We start from the raw sequence: 16,935 nt of genomic DNA, 5'->3' as shown, positions 1-16,935 counted from the left end.
GCAAATTGGAGAGAGTCCAGGGGAGGGCAGCAAAAATGGTGAGCGGGCTGGGGGACATGACTTGGGAGGAAAGACTGAGGGAGCTGGGCTTATTTAGTTTAGAGAAGAGGAGACTAAGAGGGGACATAATAGCAGCCCTCACCTACCTGAAGAGGAGTTCAAAAGGGCAACAGTCTTGCCCCTGGATAGAACTAGATTGTTCTCAGTGGTGGCAGATGACAGAGCAAGAAGCAATGGTGTCAAGTTGCAGCAAGAGAAGTTTAGATTAGATATTAGGAAGAATTTTTTCACTAAGAGAATAGTAAAAGACTGGAACCCGATTACCCTGGTGATGGTGATCGGTGGTAGAAGCTCCATGAAAGCTCCATCCTTGGATGTTTTCAAAACCCAGGTAGACAAAGCTTTGGCTGGGATGATCTAGTTGGGATGGTCCTGCTTTGAGCAGGGGGTTAAACTAGATGACTACTGAAGTCCCTTCAAACCCTAACTTTCTATGATTCTATTTTTTTTTTTTAACATCCTTCTCCAAAGAGATTTTCATCCAAACAGATTCTGTACAAAACCCAAAAACAGATGTAATGCAGCCTCCTTAGAGTGATGTCAGGCATATTCCAATTAGCACACCCAAGACGGGGAGCATCCCCAGCGCTCCTCTAAGGCAACTACTTCGCAGTCTTTCCCAGGTTTAGCAGGTTCACATTGCTGCTCTTCCCTGGGATTCTCCATAGTATGGTATAGAAACAGCTCAGACACAAGGCCAACACAAAATTTCACAAGCCCTTTCATCCTTATGTACATAATATTATTTCCTCTATACAGTAATACCTCAGTTAACAAGTAGATGCATTCCATGACTTCACGTTGTTATCAGAAACTTTATTACCAGAGGTAGAAATAGCATAGGAGGCATAGGGATGCATTCCAGGACTTCAGAGGAGGGTGGGTACAGTAGGAAAATATTAAATACTCATAAATATGAAGTCTAATGGACCTGAAAATATGAATCATGCATTTTAAATACATATACATATATTAAAAATACCTTAAATAAGAACTGGGGCCAGGGCAGCGCTGGGCTCTTCCCAGTTGGGCACATGCAGCAGTGGGAGCCACCACCCTCTCCTTGCGCTCCCAGGATGAGCCACAGCCCTGGCTATGCAGGGCATGGCAGGGTAGGTGTTGGGTTCCCAGGGGTCCATCCCCTCCAGCCTGGCAGCGCAGCTGAGGCTGGCCCTGCTCCAGGCCACCCCGGGCAGTGTGAGACCAGTGCAGGGAGGCAGCCAGGGCCAGTGTGGAGCTGGGGGGCAGATTCACTGGTATGGGGGGTGCCAGCTCCGGACAACAAACCTGGGCATGGGGAGGCATGGGCGCAGTGGGCCCTGGGCCCAGCTCGGCTCTTCTCCCTGCCTGGTCCCAGCCACCCACACTGCCAGTGCCACTGCTTGGAGCGCAGAGCTTGCAGCCTCTCCACCCAGCCCTGCTGTTCCCAGCCATGTTGAGTCCTCGCCCTGCACTGTCCTAGTGACACGCCTGCTGCACCTGCCTCTGCTTTAATGGACAGAGCTCTGCACTGCTGCCCTCACTGCAGCGTGGGGCGAGCAGGTCCTCCACATGGCACCACTGTTCCCTGCTTCCCTGCCCCTGAGCCTCCGCAGCCCAGAGGGCATGACCTGGCACAGCAGGGAGCAGCAGGACTGCGTGGGAATCTCCGTGCTGCTGCAAGCTTTGAGCTGTCCTGGGATGCACCTCCTTCACACCAAGCTGCAGTGAGGGCAGCAGTGTGGGGTTGTGCCCCTCAAAGCAGCACCCAAGCCTGCAGCTGCCCCATGTACAGATCTGGTGAGGGGGGTCCCCACTGCCCCTTGGAAGTGCATGTAGCAGAGAGGAGCTGGCCTCCCCCTCCCCTGACAAGCCACCCGAGGCTCTGTCCTGCTCCCCGCTGGGGCCCTGCAGCTGGCATTGCAGCCCCAAGTGCCCTCTGGCTGGGCAGCAGCCCTAGCGCTGCACAGCTCCCTTCTTACAGGGGCCTCAACCCCACTCTTCCCCCCCACTTACCTGCCAGAGCTGAATCTCAAGGTTACCTGGGAGCATGTGCATGTACTGTACGTGCACGTGCCACCCCCTGTCTCATCGCCTTCCTTCTGCTTCCTCCCAGCTCCCTGGAGGCTGGAACTCTGCCAGCCTGCAGGGACCTTATTGCTGGCCAACTTTGTTATACAGGAGCTTTGCTCCCAGAGCATTCATTAAGCCAGGTATTACTGTACTTCCATTTACCATCAATAAACAGGTAGATCTTGCACAAGGATCTGTTGAAAATAAGCAGGTGGGCACCAGAAATGGCAGATGAAGCTTAGTGTCATAAGTGATGGGAAAAAGTAATTTGAAATATGCACATGTGATGAAAGGTTGAATGTTAATTATTACTGCTCAGCAAAGAGATGTTGGAATTATTGTGGACAGTTCTTTGAGAACATCAGCAAGGGCCCAGCAGCCATCAAAAAGCAAGCAGAATGTTAGGAATTATTAACAAGAGAATTGAAAACAAAACAGATAAAGTCATTATAGTTCTGTATAAATTCATGGTGTGCTCTAACAATACTGCGTGCAGTTCCCCATCATCACAACCTCAAAAAAGGATATTGTAGAAGCTGAAAAGGTACATAAATGAGCAACAAGGGAAATCGGGGATCTGGAAAGGTTTTTGCACAAGAAGACGCCAAATAGGCTTTTCACCTAGGACTTTTTACCTTAGTAAATGGGAAAACTAATTGAGGAGATGATAGAGGTCTATACAATCACAAATAGCATAGAGAAAGCAAGAAAGAATTTATTGTATACTGTTTCTCTCAATACTAGAACTGTGAACACAATGAAATGACTGGGAAGCAGATTTAAAAATAAAAGGAAGTTTTTTTCATACAGCATATTATTAACTTTCAGAATTCATTGCCACAAGATGTGAGCAGAAGACCAGTACAATGCCTGCTATGCTAGGCACTGTACTGATGCCCAGTGGGAGGCAGTCCCTTGCCCTGACAGCTTTGCATCTAAACAGATGAGTTAAGAGGGTGTCATGTGGAGTGACTTGCCCAAAGTCACAGAGCCAAGACTAGAATCCAGGTCATCTTTCTCCCAGTTTATTGTCCACCTCAGCTTGTTTCTAGTGTGAAGATAATGTAGCTGGAGAAAAACTGGAGAGTATGAGCTGTCTTCCTGTACTGATTCAATCAAGTACTCATCAGTTTTGGTACTCTGAATGAATTGGTTTAGATGAGTCACTTTGTTTTGCTGCTATCTATCTATGTTGGCATGGAAGAAAATGGGATCGAGTCAGAGAAGTGAGCACACTGTTTCTTTGCGTGCTTTACAAGCTGCCCTTCCCCAACAACGGCTCAGGGTGGCTTACAGTAGGAGAGAGTAAATAAAATAACAGAAAAGCAGAAGCTTCATGGCAGGGCTTGGTTAATACCTCTTCTAGCTGGGACTACATCAAAGCCTCCAGCTGGGCCAGATCTGATGAACAGAGCCATGTCATCCAGCTCATAGGCCTCCCCACAGGTCCACAAATATGACAACAGGGTAGCAGCAGCAATTAAGCTACCACTGCTTTCCTACTGCCAAGTTTCCAAACCCCATCGGCCATGCACACGTGTATGTGTGTGTATGTGTATATATATGAGTGGGGTTGGAGTGTTGTTGTAATCATGATGGTCCAAGAAATGTCACGAGGCAAGGCTTTTTTTGTAATATCTTTTATTTTATGCAAAGATGAGGAAGAAAGTATACAGCCTAGGGTAGTGGAAGAACAGGTTAGGGATTACTTAGAGAAGCTAGATCCTTTCAAGTCAACAGGACCAGATGGGATACTGAAGGAATTGGCTCTGAAATTACCTCCTTTTGTCATTGTCAGCCATTGTCAAACAGCCTGTGGGAAATATTCATCCCGCAGAGCTGCTCCACCTAGTCTGCTGGTGAACAGCAAGCTACTGGAAGGTGTGGGGAGGAGGGGTGTAACTGGAAGTAGCTTGCTACAGAATCTGGGGTCTCTAGGTCTTGGTGGACATGGCTGTTGGCACCACAAAAGTAAGTGAGGGCTGTGCTGCCTGTCTTGCTGCAGCCACTGATGACCCTGCTGGTTCTGCCACAACCCATGATCCTTGCAGTACAGATCTGCCCTGGTACATTTCATAGATTTCATAGACATTAGGGCTGGAAGGGACCTCGGGAGATCATCGAGTCCAGCCCCCTGCCCAAAGGGCAGGAAGTCAGCTGGGGTCATAGGATCCCAGCAAGATAAGCATCCAATTTGCTCTTGAAAGTGTTCAATGTAGGTGCTTGAACCACCTCTGCTGGCAGACTGTTCCAGACCTTGGGGGCTCGGACAGTAAAGAAATTCTTCCTTATGTCCAGCCTGAAACGGTCTTGCAGGAGTTTGTGACCGTTCGACCTCGTCATCCCTTGGGGCGCTGTGGTGAACAGACGTTCCCCCAGATCCTGGTGGTCACCCCTGATAAACTTATAGGTGGCCATCAGATCACCCCTGAGCCTGCGCTTTTCCAGGCTAAAGAGTCCCATGGCTCTCAGCCTGTCATCGTAAGATCTGTTTTCCTGACCTCTGATCATGTGCGTGGCTCTCCTCTGGACTCTCTCAAGCTTCTCCACATCCTTTTTGAATTGCGGAGCCCAAAACTGGACGCAGTACTCCAGCTGCAGCCTCAACAAGGCCGAGTACAAGGGGAGAATGACGTCCCAGGATTTGCTCAAGAAGCATCTATGGATGCACGCTAGCATTTTGGTTGCTTTACTAGCCGCAGCATCGCATTGCAGGCTCATGTTCATCTTGTGGTCAATGATGACCCCCAAGTCTTTTTCTTCTGTAGTGCTAACCAACGTAGCACTGCCGAGCCTATAAGGATGCTGCAGGTTTTTCCTCCCAAGGTGGAGAACCTTGCATTTATCAGTGTTAAACACCATGAGGTTCTCGTCTGCCCATTTGCTGAGCTTGTCCAGGTCAGCCTGGATCACCCGCCTGTCCTCTGGCGTGGATGCTTTGCCCCAAAGTTTGGTGTCATCGGCGAACTTGGCCAGTCCACTCCTGACTCCAATGTCCACATCGTTAATGAAGATGTTGAACAGTATGGGTCCCAAGACAGAGCCTTGAGGGACCCCACTGGTCACAGGGCACCATGATGAGTGACTGCCATCAATCACAACCCCCTGGGTCCGACCACGAAGCCAGTTTCCCAGCCAGCGGATCGTGGTGGAGCCAAGGCCACAACTGGGCAGTTTGGCCAAGAGGTGATGATGGGATACCAGATCAAAAGCTTTTTTGAAGTCAAGATATATGACATCAATCTCTTCTCCCTTGTCCAGGTGATAGGTCACCTGGTCATAGAAGGAAATGAGATTGGTCAAACAAGACCTACCCGCAAGAAACCCGTGCTGGCTATCCCTTAGAATGTTAGCCTGGGCCAGTCCTTCAAGGATGGCCTCCTTAATAAACTTTTCTAAGATCTTCCCCAGGATAGAAGTCCGGCTAATGGGCCTGTAGTTAGCCGGATCCACTGTCCTCCCTTTCTCGAAGTTCGGCACCACATTGGCCTTCTTCCAGTCTTCGGGCCCTACACCAGAGCGCCAGGAGTTCTCAAAGATCCGTGCCAGGGGCTGGGCTATGACGCTCGCCAGCTCCTTGAGTACCCTGGGGTGCAGATTATCAGGGCCAGCTGACTTGAAGGTATCCAGCTTCTCAAGGTGTTCCTTCACGAGGGCAGCATTGATGAAGGGTAGGGGATCCCCATCACCCGGATCTCCCTGTCCCATAGCAGGCATGGGCATCCCTTGTGACTGATGAAAGACTGACGCAAAGTACCTATTTAATAGGTTGGCTTTTTCCTGGGTGTCAGTTGCCCCATCTGATTTGGCAGGGGTCCAACATTGCCCTTGCTTTTCCTCCGGCTCCCCACATATCTGAAAAAGGACTTTTTGTTGTCCTTGATGCCTGAAGCTAGTTGGAGTTCAGTTGCAGCCTTGGCTTTCCTGGTTTGGTCCCTGCAGGACCGGACCAGCGCGGAGTAATCCTCCTTGGGGTAAGTTTGTCAGGCCTGATGTATTCCAAAAGTTTATCCTGAAGCAAGATATAGTCAATTCTAATATCTCCTGCTATTGAATCAAAAAACGCCCATGGAGGCAAATATTTCATGTAGTGTACCAGTTGACCAGGGTTGTAGGAGACTTGATGACCTGTACAATATTCATCCACATTAATGGCTGTATTCTTGGACAGTAACATAACCTGAGGCTATGTCCTAAAATAAAGTTGCCTTATCAAAAGGTATAGGAGTTTATGTACCATTTTGAGCATCTTATTCTTGGAGATCATTATCATGTCACCAGTTCAGGGGGAACAATGTGACAGATTTACCACATGTCCTGTCCCTACAACATGCTGTACCCTCTGCCTAGCTTGCATTCATTTTAATATAATTTCTAACACAACTTCATTACAAAAATTTGCCTTTGGGGAGATGTATTGTTGCTGTAGTTACAAATCATTGGGTGAATTCCTGTTCTGTTGTTGATGTTTTCTATAGAGAAGGGAAGGCAAATTTGGGTATTCCTCAGCTATAATTTTGTCATCTGATAGAAGCAGTGGCATATTAATCTTTGCCCAGAAAAGGACAGTTTGTGGAGAATTGATGATAAATTTATGATGATTCTGTTGCAATAGATTTCATGCTGTTCATAATAGTACTACATATCAGAAATATATCTTCAGTTGTCATGCATTTGACAGGCAATCCCAAGTGTTTTTACACATGTCCTGCAAGCCCTGTTAAATCCACCCATATGGAAATGCTACTATTCCAGTACCTATCACACTGGAGTCATTTTGCTTCCTCTGTCAGCACCCCTCTCAGATATGTTGTCTAAAAAGGAGCAGAAGCCCTGCCCCATGAGTAATGAAGTGTAGAGGACAGGGGCAAAGAAGAGGGAAGGATGCTGCCTTATTCTTTTACTTCAGGAATTGGTATTCCAAAAAATACATGGGTGTACATCTCATGTTGTAGTATTGGATATGTGACATAAGAATCAGCTCATGCCATGTCTTAAGAATACCATCTTACAGATTCTTAAACTGTATGAAAGGAAAAGCCAAGGATAGTCTAAGAGTGATGTTGTAACTGATATCCAGAAATTATGGATTCCCAAGCATAGTCATTTTGGCTTAGAATCTCAGTGCATCTTCCATTGCCTTGTCCAGGGGTGAGGCGCAATAGAAATATGTCTAGGATACTAACAGTAGGGGTTTTCAACCTTTCTGGATCAGTGTACCCCCTGGCAGCTGGACATGGAACAGTGTACTCCCAGTGGCTGGATGTGAAGTGGAGAGGGTGGTGCGTGGCCAAACGTGGAGTGGTGACAGCCTCCACAGGCAAGCTTCCCCTGAGTGTCCATACCCCTCCGCCCCCGGTCAAGCTGGGTGGGTGGCACCTGTGTGGCAGCATGGGATGATGCATGGCGGTACTCTGTTCCCACCCACCCGCGCTACTGCCTAGGGCCTTCTCAAGTACCCCACAGGGGTATGTGTACCCCCTGGTGACAACCCCTGTAATAGAGAAATAGGACCTGAACCTCCAGGGGGTTGGACTAGGTGACCCTTGAAGTCCTTTCTAACCCTATAATTCTATGACCCCTGTGGATATTACATTGTTAGAAGGGCAAGAGCTCTAGTACCATGTGGGGATTTTTAAAAAAATGTATAATGCAACAAAGCACAGTACGAGTGTTAATATTGTATGAATGACATAATAAACATTGGCACTTCTTCTTTAGGCTACAACTCCCTATCTGCACTCCCATTACAGCATTTTGAAACTCTTGTTTTTCTTTCCTCTTTTTAGATGTTAGATATGCTTTGTTTTGTGTTTCAAAGAGATGTTCTGTTTTCTTCCAATTTTCAAAAGAAAGCTGAATCTAAATTTTTAGCACTGGATCATGGATAGAATGGGAACAGTCAAATCAGAGTAGGCTGTGATTAAGGTTGAACTTGTGCCTGTTTACACGCTTTAAAAAACTGCATAAATATGAATTAAATTTAAATATAATGAATAGGGGTAATCGTGACTTCAAGAGAGACTAAAAAGGCTAGTACTCTTCAGTTTAGAGGAAAAAAAGGCTGAGGTGGGATATGATAGAGGTCTAGAAGACCATGAAGGATATGCACAAGGGAACAGAGAACTGTTGTTCACCAAGTTCCAGAACAGTAGAATGAGGGGCCACACACTGAAATAAATAGGTCACAGGTTTAAAACTAGAAACCAGAGAAATTACTTTTTTATGCCACATGCACTTAACTTGTGCAATTCATTGCCACAGGAGGTGTTCAAGACAGTTAGCATAGCCAAGTTCAAAATGGGATTGAATAAATTAATGGATGAGATATCTAGTATTAGCTATTGAACAGAATGACTAAAGGAGATGGAATCTCTAAACCAATAATGGTGGATGTCAGGGAGGGTACTGAATAGGAGATGGATCACTTTTAGATCAGGGTAGAGCCCTGATTTTCGAAAGCAGGGTGCGAGGACAACAGCATTCACTGCAGGGGTGGCTGCATCCCTGTGTTCCCAGTCTCACTGCCCTTTACCTCCTTCCTCCCAGGGGTACAGTGCTCTGGGAGCCTCCAGAAATTCTTTTCAAGTCCGTAATGCAGGTGAAAATCCCCCCTTCATGCTCAGAGGCAAGTCCCCCTCCCTTTCTTTCCCCCTCTGCCTTTCCCAAACCTGCTGCTTTCCCTGCTGTCCCAGAGGGTGGGGGAAGCATGAAAGGTGCTTGTTCCTGCCTTGGCCAGACTGCATAGGGGATGGGCTCAACTGTGAACAGGGACTGGACAGCAGCAGGAGGATGGGCTGGGGGGTTCCCTCTCCCTATGCCTGCTCCGAGGGATCTGGACAGGGAGGAGGAAATGGCTCCTACCACACTGTTGCCACTGTGTTCGTCGCCAATCGAGCCCAGCACTTGTGCAGCCTGGTTGGGGTGGGTAGAAGGAAATCGGCAGCTTCTCCTACCCCCAGGACAGCAGGAAAAACAGGAGCAACAGATGAGAGAAGGGGAGGGGAAGGGATGTGCCTCTGAGCACTAAAAGGCACAGGCAGCCGGTCGCGGCCCAGAAGTGAGTCACAGGAATATATGAAAGGGTCGTGAACAACCTGTAAAAATGAATCAACAAACTTTAAAAATGGATTCTTCTTTAAAGGAGAAAAATGTGGGAAACCGCAGCTTTTCTCCTTGCAGGCAGATAGAGTTCCAGCCTGCAAGGGGTTGCTTGAGGGCCCCGCACACCCTCTCCCTATCCCTGGGGGGCTGGGGCCAGGGGGCAGCAAGTGGGAGTGAGGGGCACTGGGTTGAGACTGGCCATTCATGTTTACAGATGAGTCCTGGTCCAAAAGAGGTTGAGAAACACAGCTCTATATCATCTACTTTTGCCACTGTCAGAGATGGGACACTAAACTAAATTTATCATTGGTTTGACCAAGGATGGCACTTCTTAGATTCTCATTTTAATCAGCTTTTTAACTGTGCTATTTTTAAAAGCAACAAGCTGTTAATTACATATTAATTCTGTTGCATTCTAATGGTATGTTCTCAGTTGCATACTTTAATCCCAAAGCAGGGAGGGAAATACTGATGAACAGGTGGAAAAAAAATTGTTCTTTGATTTTAATAAGGCACCAAGGGTTGGGGGAGGAATCTAAGGACACTGATGTTCTAACAGTCTTGGCTGCCTATGTACATTATCAAGCTTGAATGGCCTTTGCAGAGTTTGAAGAGAGATGTGATAGCTGTGATCGTGATGGGTGACTGAACACATTTTCTATCAGAACTGCTCAGAGACAGCTGACAAATGCAGTTTTCATAATATTTCTTCTTGAGTAGTCAATCCCATGTGCCATTATTGCCCCCTCCTGGCTGAGAGAGACTAGTATTCAGTATAATCCAGAAATCCCAGGTTTTTTTTAAATATGCATCCTAGTTTCAATATGTGTGTGCACTGAGAACATTGAAGAAATACACACAGAGCAAAAGTAATAATTTTTAGATGCTGCTCGAAAAAACGGCCTTCATTTGGTTTCAGGCTTCCTGCATGACGTCAGTATCTCAAGTTTTTTGTTAGTTAGCTGCCTTGCTGCCAGATGGAAGTTAGAGGGAAGAAGACTAATATAGGCTGTGAGGAAGGCTCAACATTTATGAAGATCTGTCTCTTGAATGTGGTTCCTTCCAACTCCTAACAACAACTATGAAACTATGTGTGTCTTGAATTTAATAACATAAGTATTGTAAACTAAGGGTGTGGCTTTCAGAAGTATTTGTTACCATTAAGTTGGAGGGAGTGTTACTGTGAATTTGGGTGGGAAGAGTCAGGCTACCATAATTTGCTTTCTGAAAATCCTACCTGCTGTTTAAATTGATACTAGACTGACTTCTTGAAGAGCTAGTATAATTACTAAAATTATATATGCATGTATTAATTGTGCATGCTTAATATCACTGTTAGTGTAGTGCTTTCTGGAAGGATAGGTATGGTTCCTTTAAGCTATGCATTAGTACAGTGTTTTTTCCTTTACAAAAAGGCAAAAAAAAAGCCCATTGGGGGAAATTAACCGGAAGGAAAATGAATTTATTCAGTAGTAATGTTGAGGTGCTAATATTTATAAAATTAGGGAATAATGAATGGTAGGTCTTTTGAATATAAACCATCATATTACAAGACATTCCATCTCTCCTAGTCTTTGTCTAATACCCCATTTTAAATGAGGGAAACTTGGGAACCGCATGATTAAATGACTTGCTAAAGGTCATAAACACGTTAGTGGCAGTCAGGATCTGAAACCAGAACTCTCAACTTCCATTGCAGCAATGTAACAACAAAGCCATCTTTTCCCAAGTACTTTTGTGACCAGTAACTGGTTGTCTCACTTTTCTCTTTGAAGGAGCTATATGGTTTTTCTTTTAATATGTTTTTCCTGGAAGTCAAATTGCCTTCTAATTACCTTCTTTTTTTTCCCCCTTTTTCTGTACTTGCCTTCAGATGTGGTTTTAGCAGTCACTGTCTTAGTGACTGGAGATAAAAATTAGTGTTTTCTGCTATCTGAAAGCAGATTTAGTTCCCATTCTTCAAATGATGCAAAATAATAACCTGCCCATAGCAATTAAATGAGAGTTTCTAAAACATCAAAATTTGAAGTTGGGAAACTAGGTGTTAACATCTCTTCGTATTCTTTAATTTTATTTCTTTTTTTCTTCCATGCTAGTTCTGCAGTGTGGTGATTGAGTTCATATACAAAGCTGATTGTATTACAGAATGTGCATGCATTATGTTACTAAACAGTACAGAAGAAGCCACAGAGAAAAGGTTCTCTTTGGTATAATGAAAGTGTGCTGCAGTGCAAATGTATGTCGTTGACAGTTTTTCAGTTGTCTTTAAATACATATACCTTAAAGTCAGTATTCTGTTGCAGGTAATAAGTATTCATTCACAAAAGGCAGCATATGTCTCAGTCTTTAAAAAAAAAATCAAATTGCAAAAGACATTAATGATTTGTAATAAAAGGCATTTAGACTGTGTCATGGTAAAATGCCTTTCTTTTTCCCTCCTAGCTGAAACATGTAGCTTGTATGACAGGAAGAGACGGGCGGAAAAAATCTGTGAGTGCCCTTGTGGTTGTTGGAAATGGAAATGGGGCTGCAGGTAAGTGCAGTTGATAAAAAGTATGTGGTTGCTTGGATGAGGGAAGAGGGAAGCATGACAAATAATATAGAGCCATACTGTTGATCTGCCTTTTTTTAATTAATAAACTGGGGTTGTTTTTTTTACTGGAGACTAAGGCATAGAAAATAATATAGAAAGGGGAAGAGAATTTCTGTTGTAACTGATAATTCAGGGGGGAAAAAACCTCATCAGGGACATCCATCATCCATGTTCTTATATGTAAAGCAAAGTAGCAAAGACTGAAATATAATATCCAGTTTTAACAGTAACTTTTGTTTAATTCCTGTGCAACAGGGCCAGTATTACTGGTGTATATACAAAACAGGTTACTTTACTTTACAAATTTCTTTACATACTGTTTTTTCTTCCATATAACATGTTATTTATGATTAAAAGCCAACAAAGCAAATAATTTAGTTTTGGGGTGGTCGTTAAGACAATTAAACAAATGAGGAAAGGTGGCAACCTAATGTGAGTTGCTCTTTCTTATTTTGAAAATTATGCATGTTTTGTTACTGTATGCCATAGATGTACGAATGGATATTTATGCTTTTGTTACTTATTACTCAGCTAGAAATAACTTTCTGAACTGTGTATGTGCTTGGGGAGGGGATGTTCTCATCTTCTACCTCAACATGATCTGTCCCAATTGGGTTTAAATGTAATGCATAGCTTACTAATAATCTTCTCAGCTCTTCCGAGTTACCCTGATTTAAAAAAAAGATTTTGAATTTATTTTAGGTTGAGTCTATGAAACGCATTGTAAGCTACCTTCGTGCCCACAGTCCTTTCAGTATTCTCTGTTACTTAATGGATCAGCTCACTAAAACACTCAGGTATATGGCAGCATTCCTTTAAATAGTGCATCTGTTGGAATGTAATTGTAACATAAAATACTTCAGATGAAACCCTAGCCTCTTTGAAGTCTATATTAAAACTCAGTGACTTCAGTTATGCAAAATTTCACTGTTAACATTTTTCTTCTCCCATGAAGAGGTCTCTTCCACATGGAAGAGCCTATTGCATTAGGCCTATTAGAGAAACAGTGAGACTTTTAAAAAGTTCTGAATGATGCCAAAAGTAAATTGGGAAAAGTAGAGAAACACCAGACTGTAAAGGGTTTACAATATTGACAGGACAGTTGCATTTGCAGATGAATTTGTGCAGGTTTCCCAGCACAAAAATAGCCAGTAGGGGATGCGTGGTTCACTGAATTTGCTGCATGAGAGAGATTAACTTTTAGAAGTTTGAGAAATCTGCATAAGTAGGAGGGGAGGAGTCTTTCTTCAGAGGAAGCACTAATGGTCATGGTCAGAAGAGACTCCAGTTGATCATAGCTCTACTTTACCAAGCAAGAAAGGGGGAGTTTAATGTAACATGACTTCCAGACTAAGTACAGCCAGTCAAAAGCCCCAAAGCTGAATTGATCCAATCTTTGCAGGTTAGTCTAAGCTGCATAGATTGAACTGGTAAGGAAGTGAGCAGATACTCGCTTTTGATTCTGAAAATGCAGCTACATGCCTACAGTGGCCCAGGCCAGAGGTCAGGAGGCACTAGAGCACGCCTCCCTGCTTGGCTGGAGCAGACGGCTAGGGCCAAGCTAGCTCATTTACCCTTGGGGGGAGGGAAGGGGTTTGCAGAGGGGGTGCAAAGCATTGTGGGGTGCTGTGGAACTGTGAGTTAACTTGAATCTGCAGGGGCTCTGATACAGAAGTTCAATAAACCAATTAAGCCTAAATCAGTTATATCAGTTATTACATCCACCGAGGTGATCTGATCTGATGGCCACCTATAAGTTTATCAGGGGTGACCACCAGGATCTGGGGGAACGTTTGTTCACCAGAGCGCCCCAAGGGATGACTAGGTCAAACGGTCATAAACTCCTGCAAGACCGTTTCAGGCTGGACATAAGAAAGAATTTCTTTACTGTCTGAGCCCCCAAGGTCTGGAACAGTCTGCCAGCAGAGGTGGTTCAAGCACCTACATTGAACACCTTCAAGAGTAAATTGGATGCTTATCTTGCTGGGATCCTATGACCCCAGCTGACTTCGTGCCCTTTCGGCAGGGGGCTGGACTCGATGATCTCCCGAGGTCCCTTCCAGCCCTGATGTCTATGAAATCTATGAAACTGGTTTCAGCCATTTTAAAAGAAGTTTATTTACACCAGGGATAGGCAACATTTTTTGGCCAGTGCGCCAAAAAAACCACAATGTCTACCTTGGAAGGTGCTGGAGTGCTGACATGCCAGAGCCTGGAGCAGCTTTTTGCAGCCTCCCGGCTGCAGCAGGCTCACAGGGCCCAGTCTGCTTGCAGCAGGCTTGCAGCCTCCCAGCTGCCTGCTGGGAGCAGCCTGGGCTCTGTGGCTGGCAGCACCTGCCTAGAGCCTGAGCTGGCGGTGGTGTGCTGAGCAAAATGGCCTTGCATGCCATGCTCGGTACGTGTGCATGGGGTTGCTGACCCCTGATGTACACTGAACTTCTGTTGTGTTACATATTTGAACAGAATATTTCTTTTAATAAAACAGCTGCTTGTCTTACAGGTTTTGCAGTGGGGAGAGCAAAAGACAGGGTGACTGCTTTAAGAAAGGTATGTACTTTAAAAAAAGTAAATACAGGCAGTCCTCGACTTACAACATTTCAAGTTGCAATGTTTCACACCTACAACGTTTATAAACTGACACCCTGTTTCAACTTTATGACATCAGTTTCAACTTTACAATGCTTGATCAGATGTGACGCCACACCAGCGAACAAGTTCGCTGTGTTGCTCATCTCTCTGGAGAACATCTGTCCAAACTTTCTTGAACGCTTTATTTAAGAAAGCAGACAAGACTCCAGAAGAACCTGCAGCCAAGACTCCTGAGAAGAGTCCGTCCAAGAGCCCTTCAGAAAGTCCAGCAGTCACCTCAGAGAAGTCCTTCCAAATCAACATGATTGCTATTTACAATATAAATACATTCATGTAACTATATTACTCATCTAATAATTGATAGAGTAGAAAATTCTGGTGCATTTTTGGTGAAAATAGGGTATCGGGCCTTGGTTCACGAACCAATCCCCCATTTATAACATTTTCTTATGAGGAAAATTGGTTCAGGGTTACAACGTTTCCACTTAAGATGCGATTTTCGGGAACCAATTGTGTTGTAAATCCAAGGACTGCCTGTATCATATGTAGTGGTGATTATCAGATAGAGAAATGTTATAAAAAATTAGTCTCTTGAATATGGCGTTCATACATGCAAAACTGTACTCAAAATCCAGTTGCTCAGAGAATTTTAAGGCAGCTGTCCTAAAATGACCTGTTTCATCTGAACTTTATTTCCTGTAAGTGATATATTTTGAAAACATTCATAAACAAGGATAGCTCTTGTAATTTTTGTATCCATTTTTTCTAGTGATTTCATTTTAAAACTGTATCTTTGAAAGGAGGAAATAAAACTTTCTTCTCATTACTTTTTTTGTAAGGGTTTGGCCAAAGGGTTCAGGTGAGAGGAAGGGATAGTAGGAAGGTGCCATATTTATTGCTAAAACCACTTTTTTGTTTCTTTAAGGAAATGTGTGTGTAGTTTTGTGTTTATAGTTCAACTCTTCTAATGGTCAGATACTCCATCCTGCATAGGTTTTGGGGGTTTTTCATTCATAGCTATCCATGAATGGATGAAAAAGGTGGATTTCAGGTACTTCAGTAAAAATAAGCTTAACATTTAAGATAAAATATTTTTCTAATTTCTTTTCTAGGCAAAGAACCAGGCAATTAATTATTTACACTATATAGAACGATACCAGAACCATACAAGTAAGTATTAAGTATTTTCTGGACTTCCTCTTTAAAAGTTTTGAATTGGTATTGGAAACACCAGCTTGTATCCAGCTAGACAAAATCAACAAAGTTAACTAAAATGTTTATTACGTGAATCCATTACATTATAATTCCACTTGGTTTGCTGAAGAAATGGCCAGTATATCTTAAATCTTAGCCCCAGCCTATTCTGGCTAGACATTTATAGTACAAAGCAGTTCCTTACCAATTGCTGTGCAAAAGAAATCTCTGTCTGAAAAAAATATGCACTTTTACCCTTAATTTTTATTCAGTCTTGATTAAACAATTACAAAAAGACTAATGAAGATAAGTCATGTTGCGATTTCATAATACAGGGCACTGTTCCCAAAACACTAAAAGAGATATTTCCTTTCTCCCTCCCATAGAAATGCATAGAAGATGAGGATTAGCTCTTATTTCACCACTGGGACATCCATGCTTCTTTCTCAGCTTTCCAGAGGAGCCTTAGTGTGGGACCCTAGCCTTGGAGTACCCCTTAAAGCCAGCCCAGACATAGTTGCTAGAGAAGCTGAGCCCCATGGCTCCTTGGATTCTGAGACCTGGCCTGCCTAGTTATCCAAGCCCCTTTCCCCCTTGGGAGCTATCTTCTGGCTCATCTCCCTTCAAGGGGACAGAGTGCACCTGAAGTTACATGCAGTAAAGCAGGGAGTCCTTCTAAAACAAAACAGCATTTATTAGTCAACAGCAATACACAGCAAGCCACAATGCCTAGGTTAACTCCCCAGCAGAATCCCAGACAGGTAAACAACCTCTGCTGTCCCTTATCAAGAATCTCAGCCTCCTCTTGTTCTGCCTTTTTCTTTCCTTTGTGTCTGAGACTAGAAACAGGCGTAATCAAATGAACCGGATGAGCTGTGTCGTGATATGTTCTAGCACAGCCGATCCACCTCATTGAGTGAAACATACGTTGCCTATTGTCCTGTCCATTGATGCTGCAGGTTAATGGGCATCGTGTTCTTCCAGGGCTTGAGGAGCACCCTGGGAACTCCTGGGCAGGATTAGGCTTCTCAGCCCCTGAAAGTACCTGCCTGGCATTCCTTGCTTCCCCAGATGTGTCCCCAGAGATCTTGGGGTCACATCTGAGTAAGTGGATGAAACCTGACCTGCCTCATTTACCCAAATGTGTCCTGGGAGATCTCAGGGACACATCTGAGTAAGTGAGGAAAGCTGGGCAGGGGCTTCAAGGACTTCAGGGGTCTGACTCTGCCCAGGAATTCCCAGTGTGCAGAATTGGGCCCTGCAAGCCCCCAGAACAGGCAGCTGGCAAGTGAGAGCAGCTCAGGGCTGCCTGCACTCTCCAACCAGAAGCAAATAGATGTCTG

General features: G+C 44.4%; 1 protein-coding gene across 1 annotated transcript in view; it reads left to right on the top strand.

The window, feature by feature from the left end:
• MRPS5 (mitochondrial ribosomal protein S5) overlaps positions 1–16,935 on the top strand; it is a 109,829-nt gene that overhangs the window by 69,404 nt on the left and 23,490 nt on the right. Inside the window, exons 6-8 of the mRNA XM_090052614.1 lie at positions 11,659–11,749; positions 14,310–14,356; positions 15,511–15,568. Coding sequence (XP_089908740.1) covers positions 11,659–11,749; positions 14,310–14,356; positions 15,511–15,568 — 196 coding nt within the window. The remainder of the gene's footprint in view (positions 1–11,658; positions 11,750–14,309; positions 14,357–15,510; positions 15,569–16,935) is intronic.

This window comes from Crocodylus siamensis, chromosome 1, assembly GCF_052110815.1.
Source record: "Crocodylus siamensis isolate JL-2025a chromosome 1, ASM5211081v1, whole genome shotgun sequence".
Classification (NCBI taxonomy): Eukaryota; Metazoa; Chordata; order Crocodylia; family Crocodylidae; genus Crocodylus; species Crocodylus siamensis.
The sequence above is the reverse complement of the archived record's forward strand: the minus strand, read 5'-3'. Positions and strand labels throughout refer to the sequence as shown.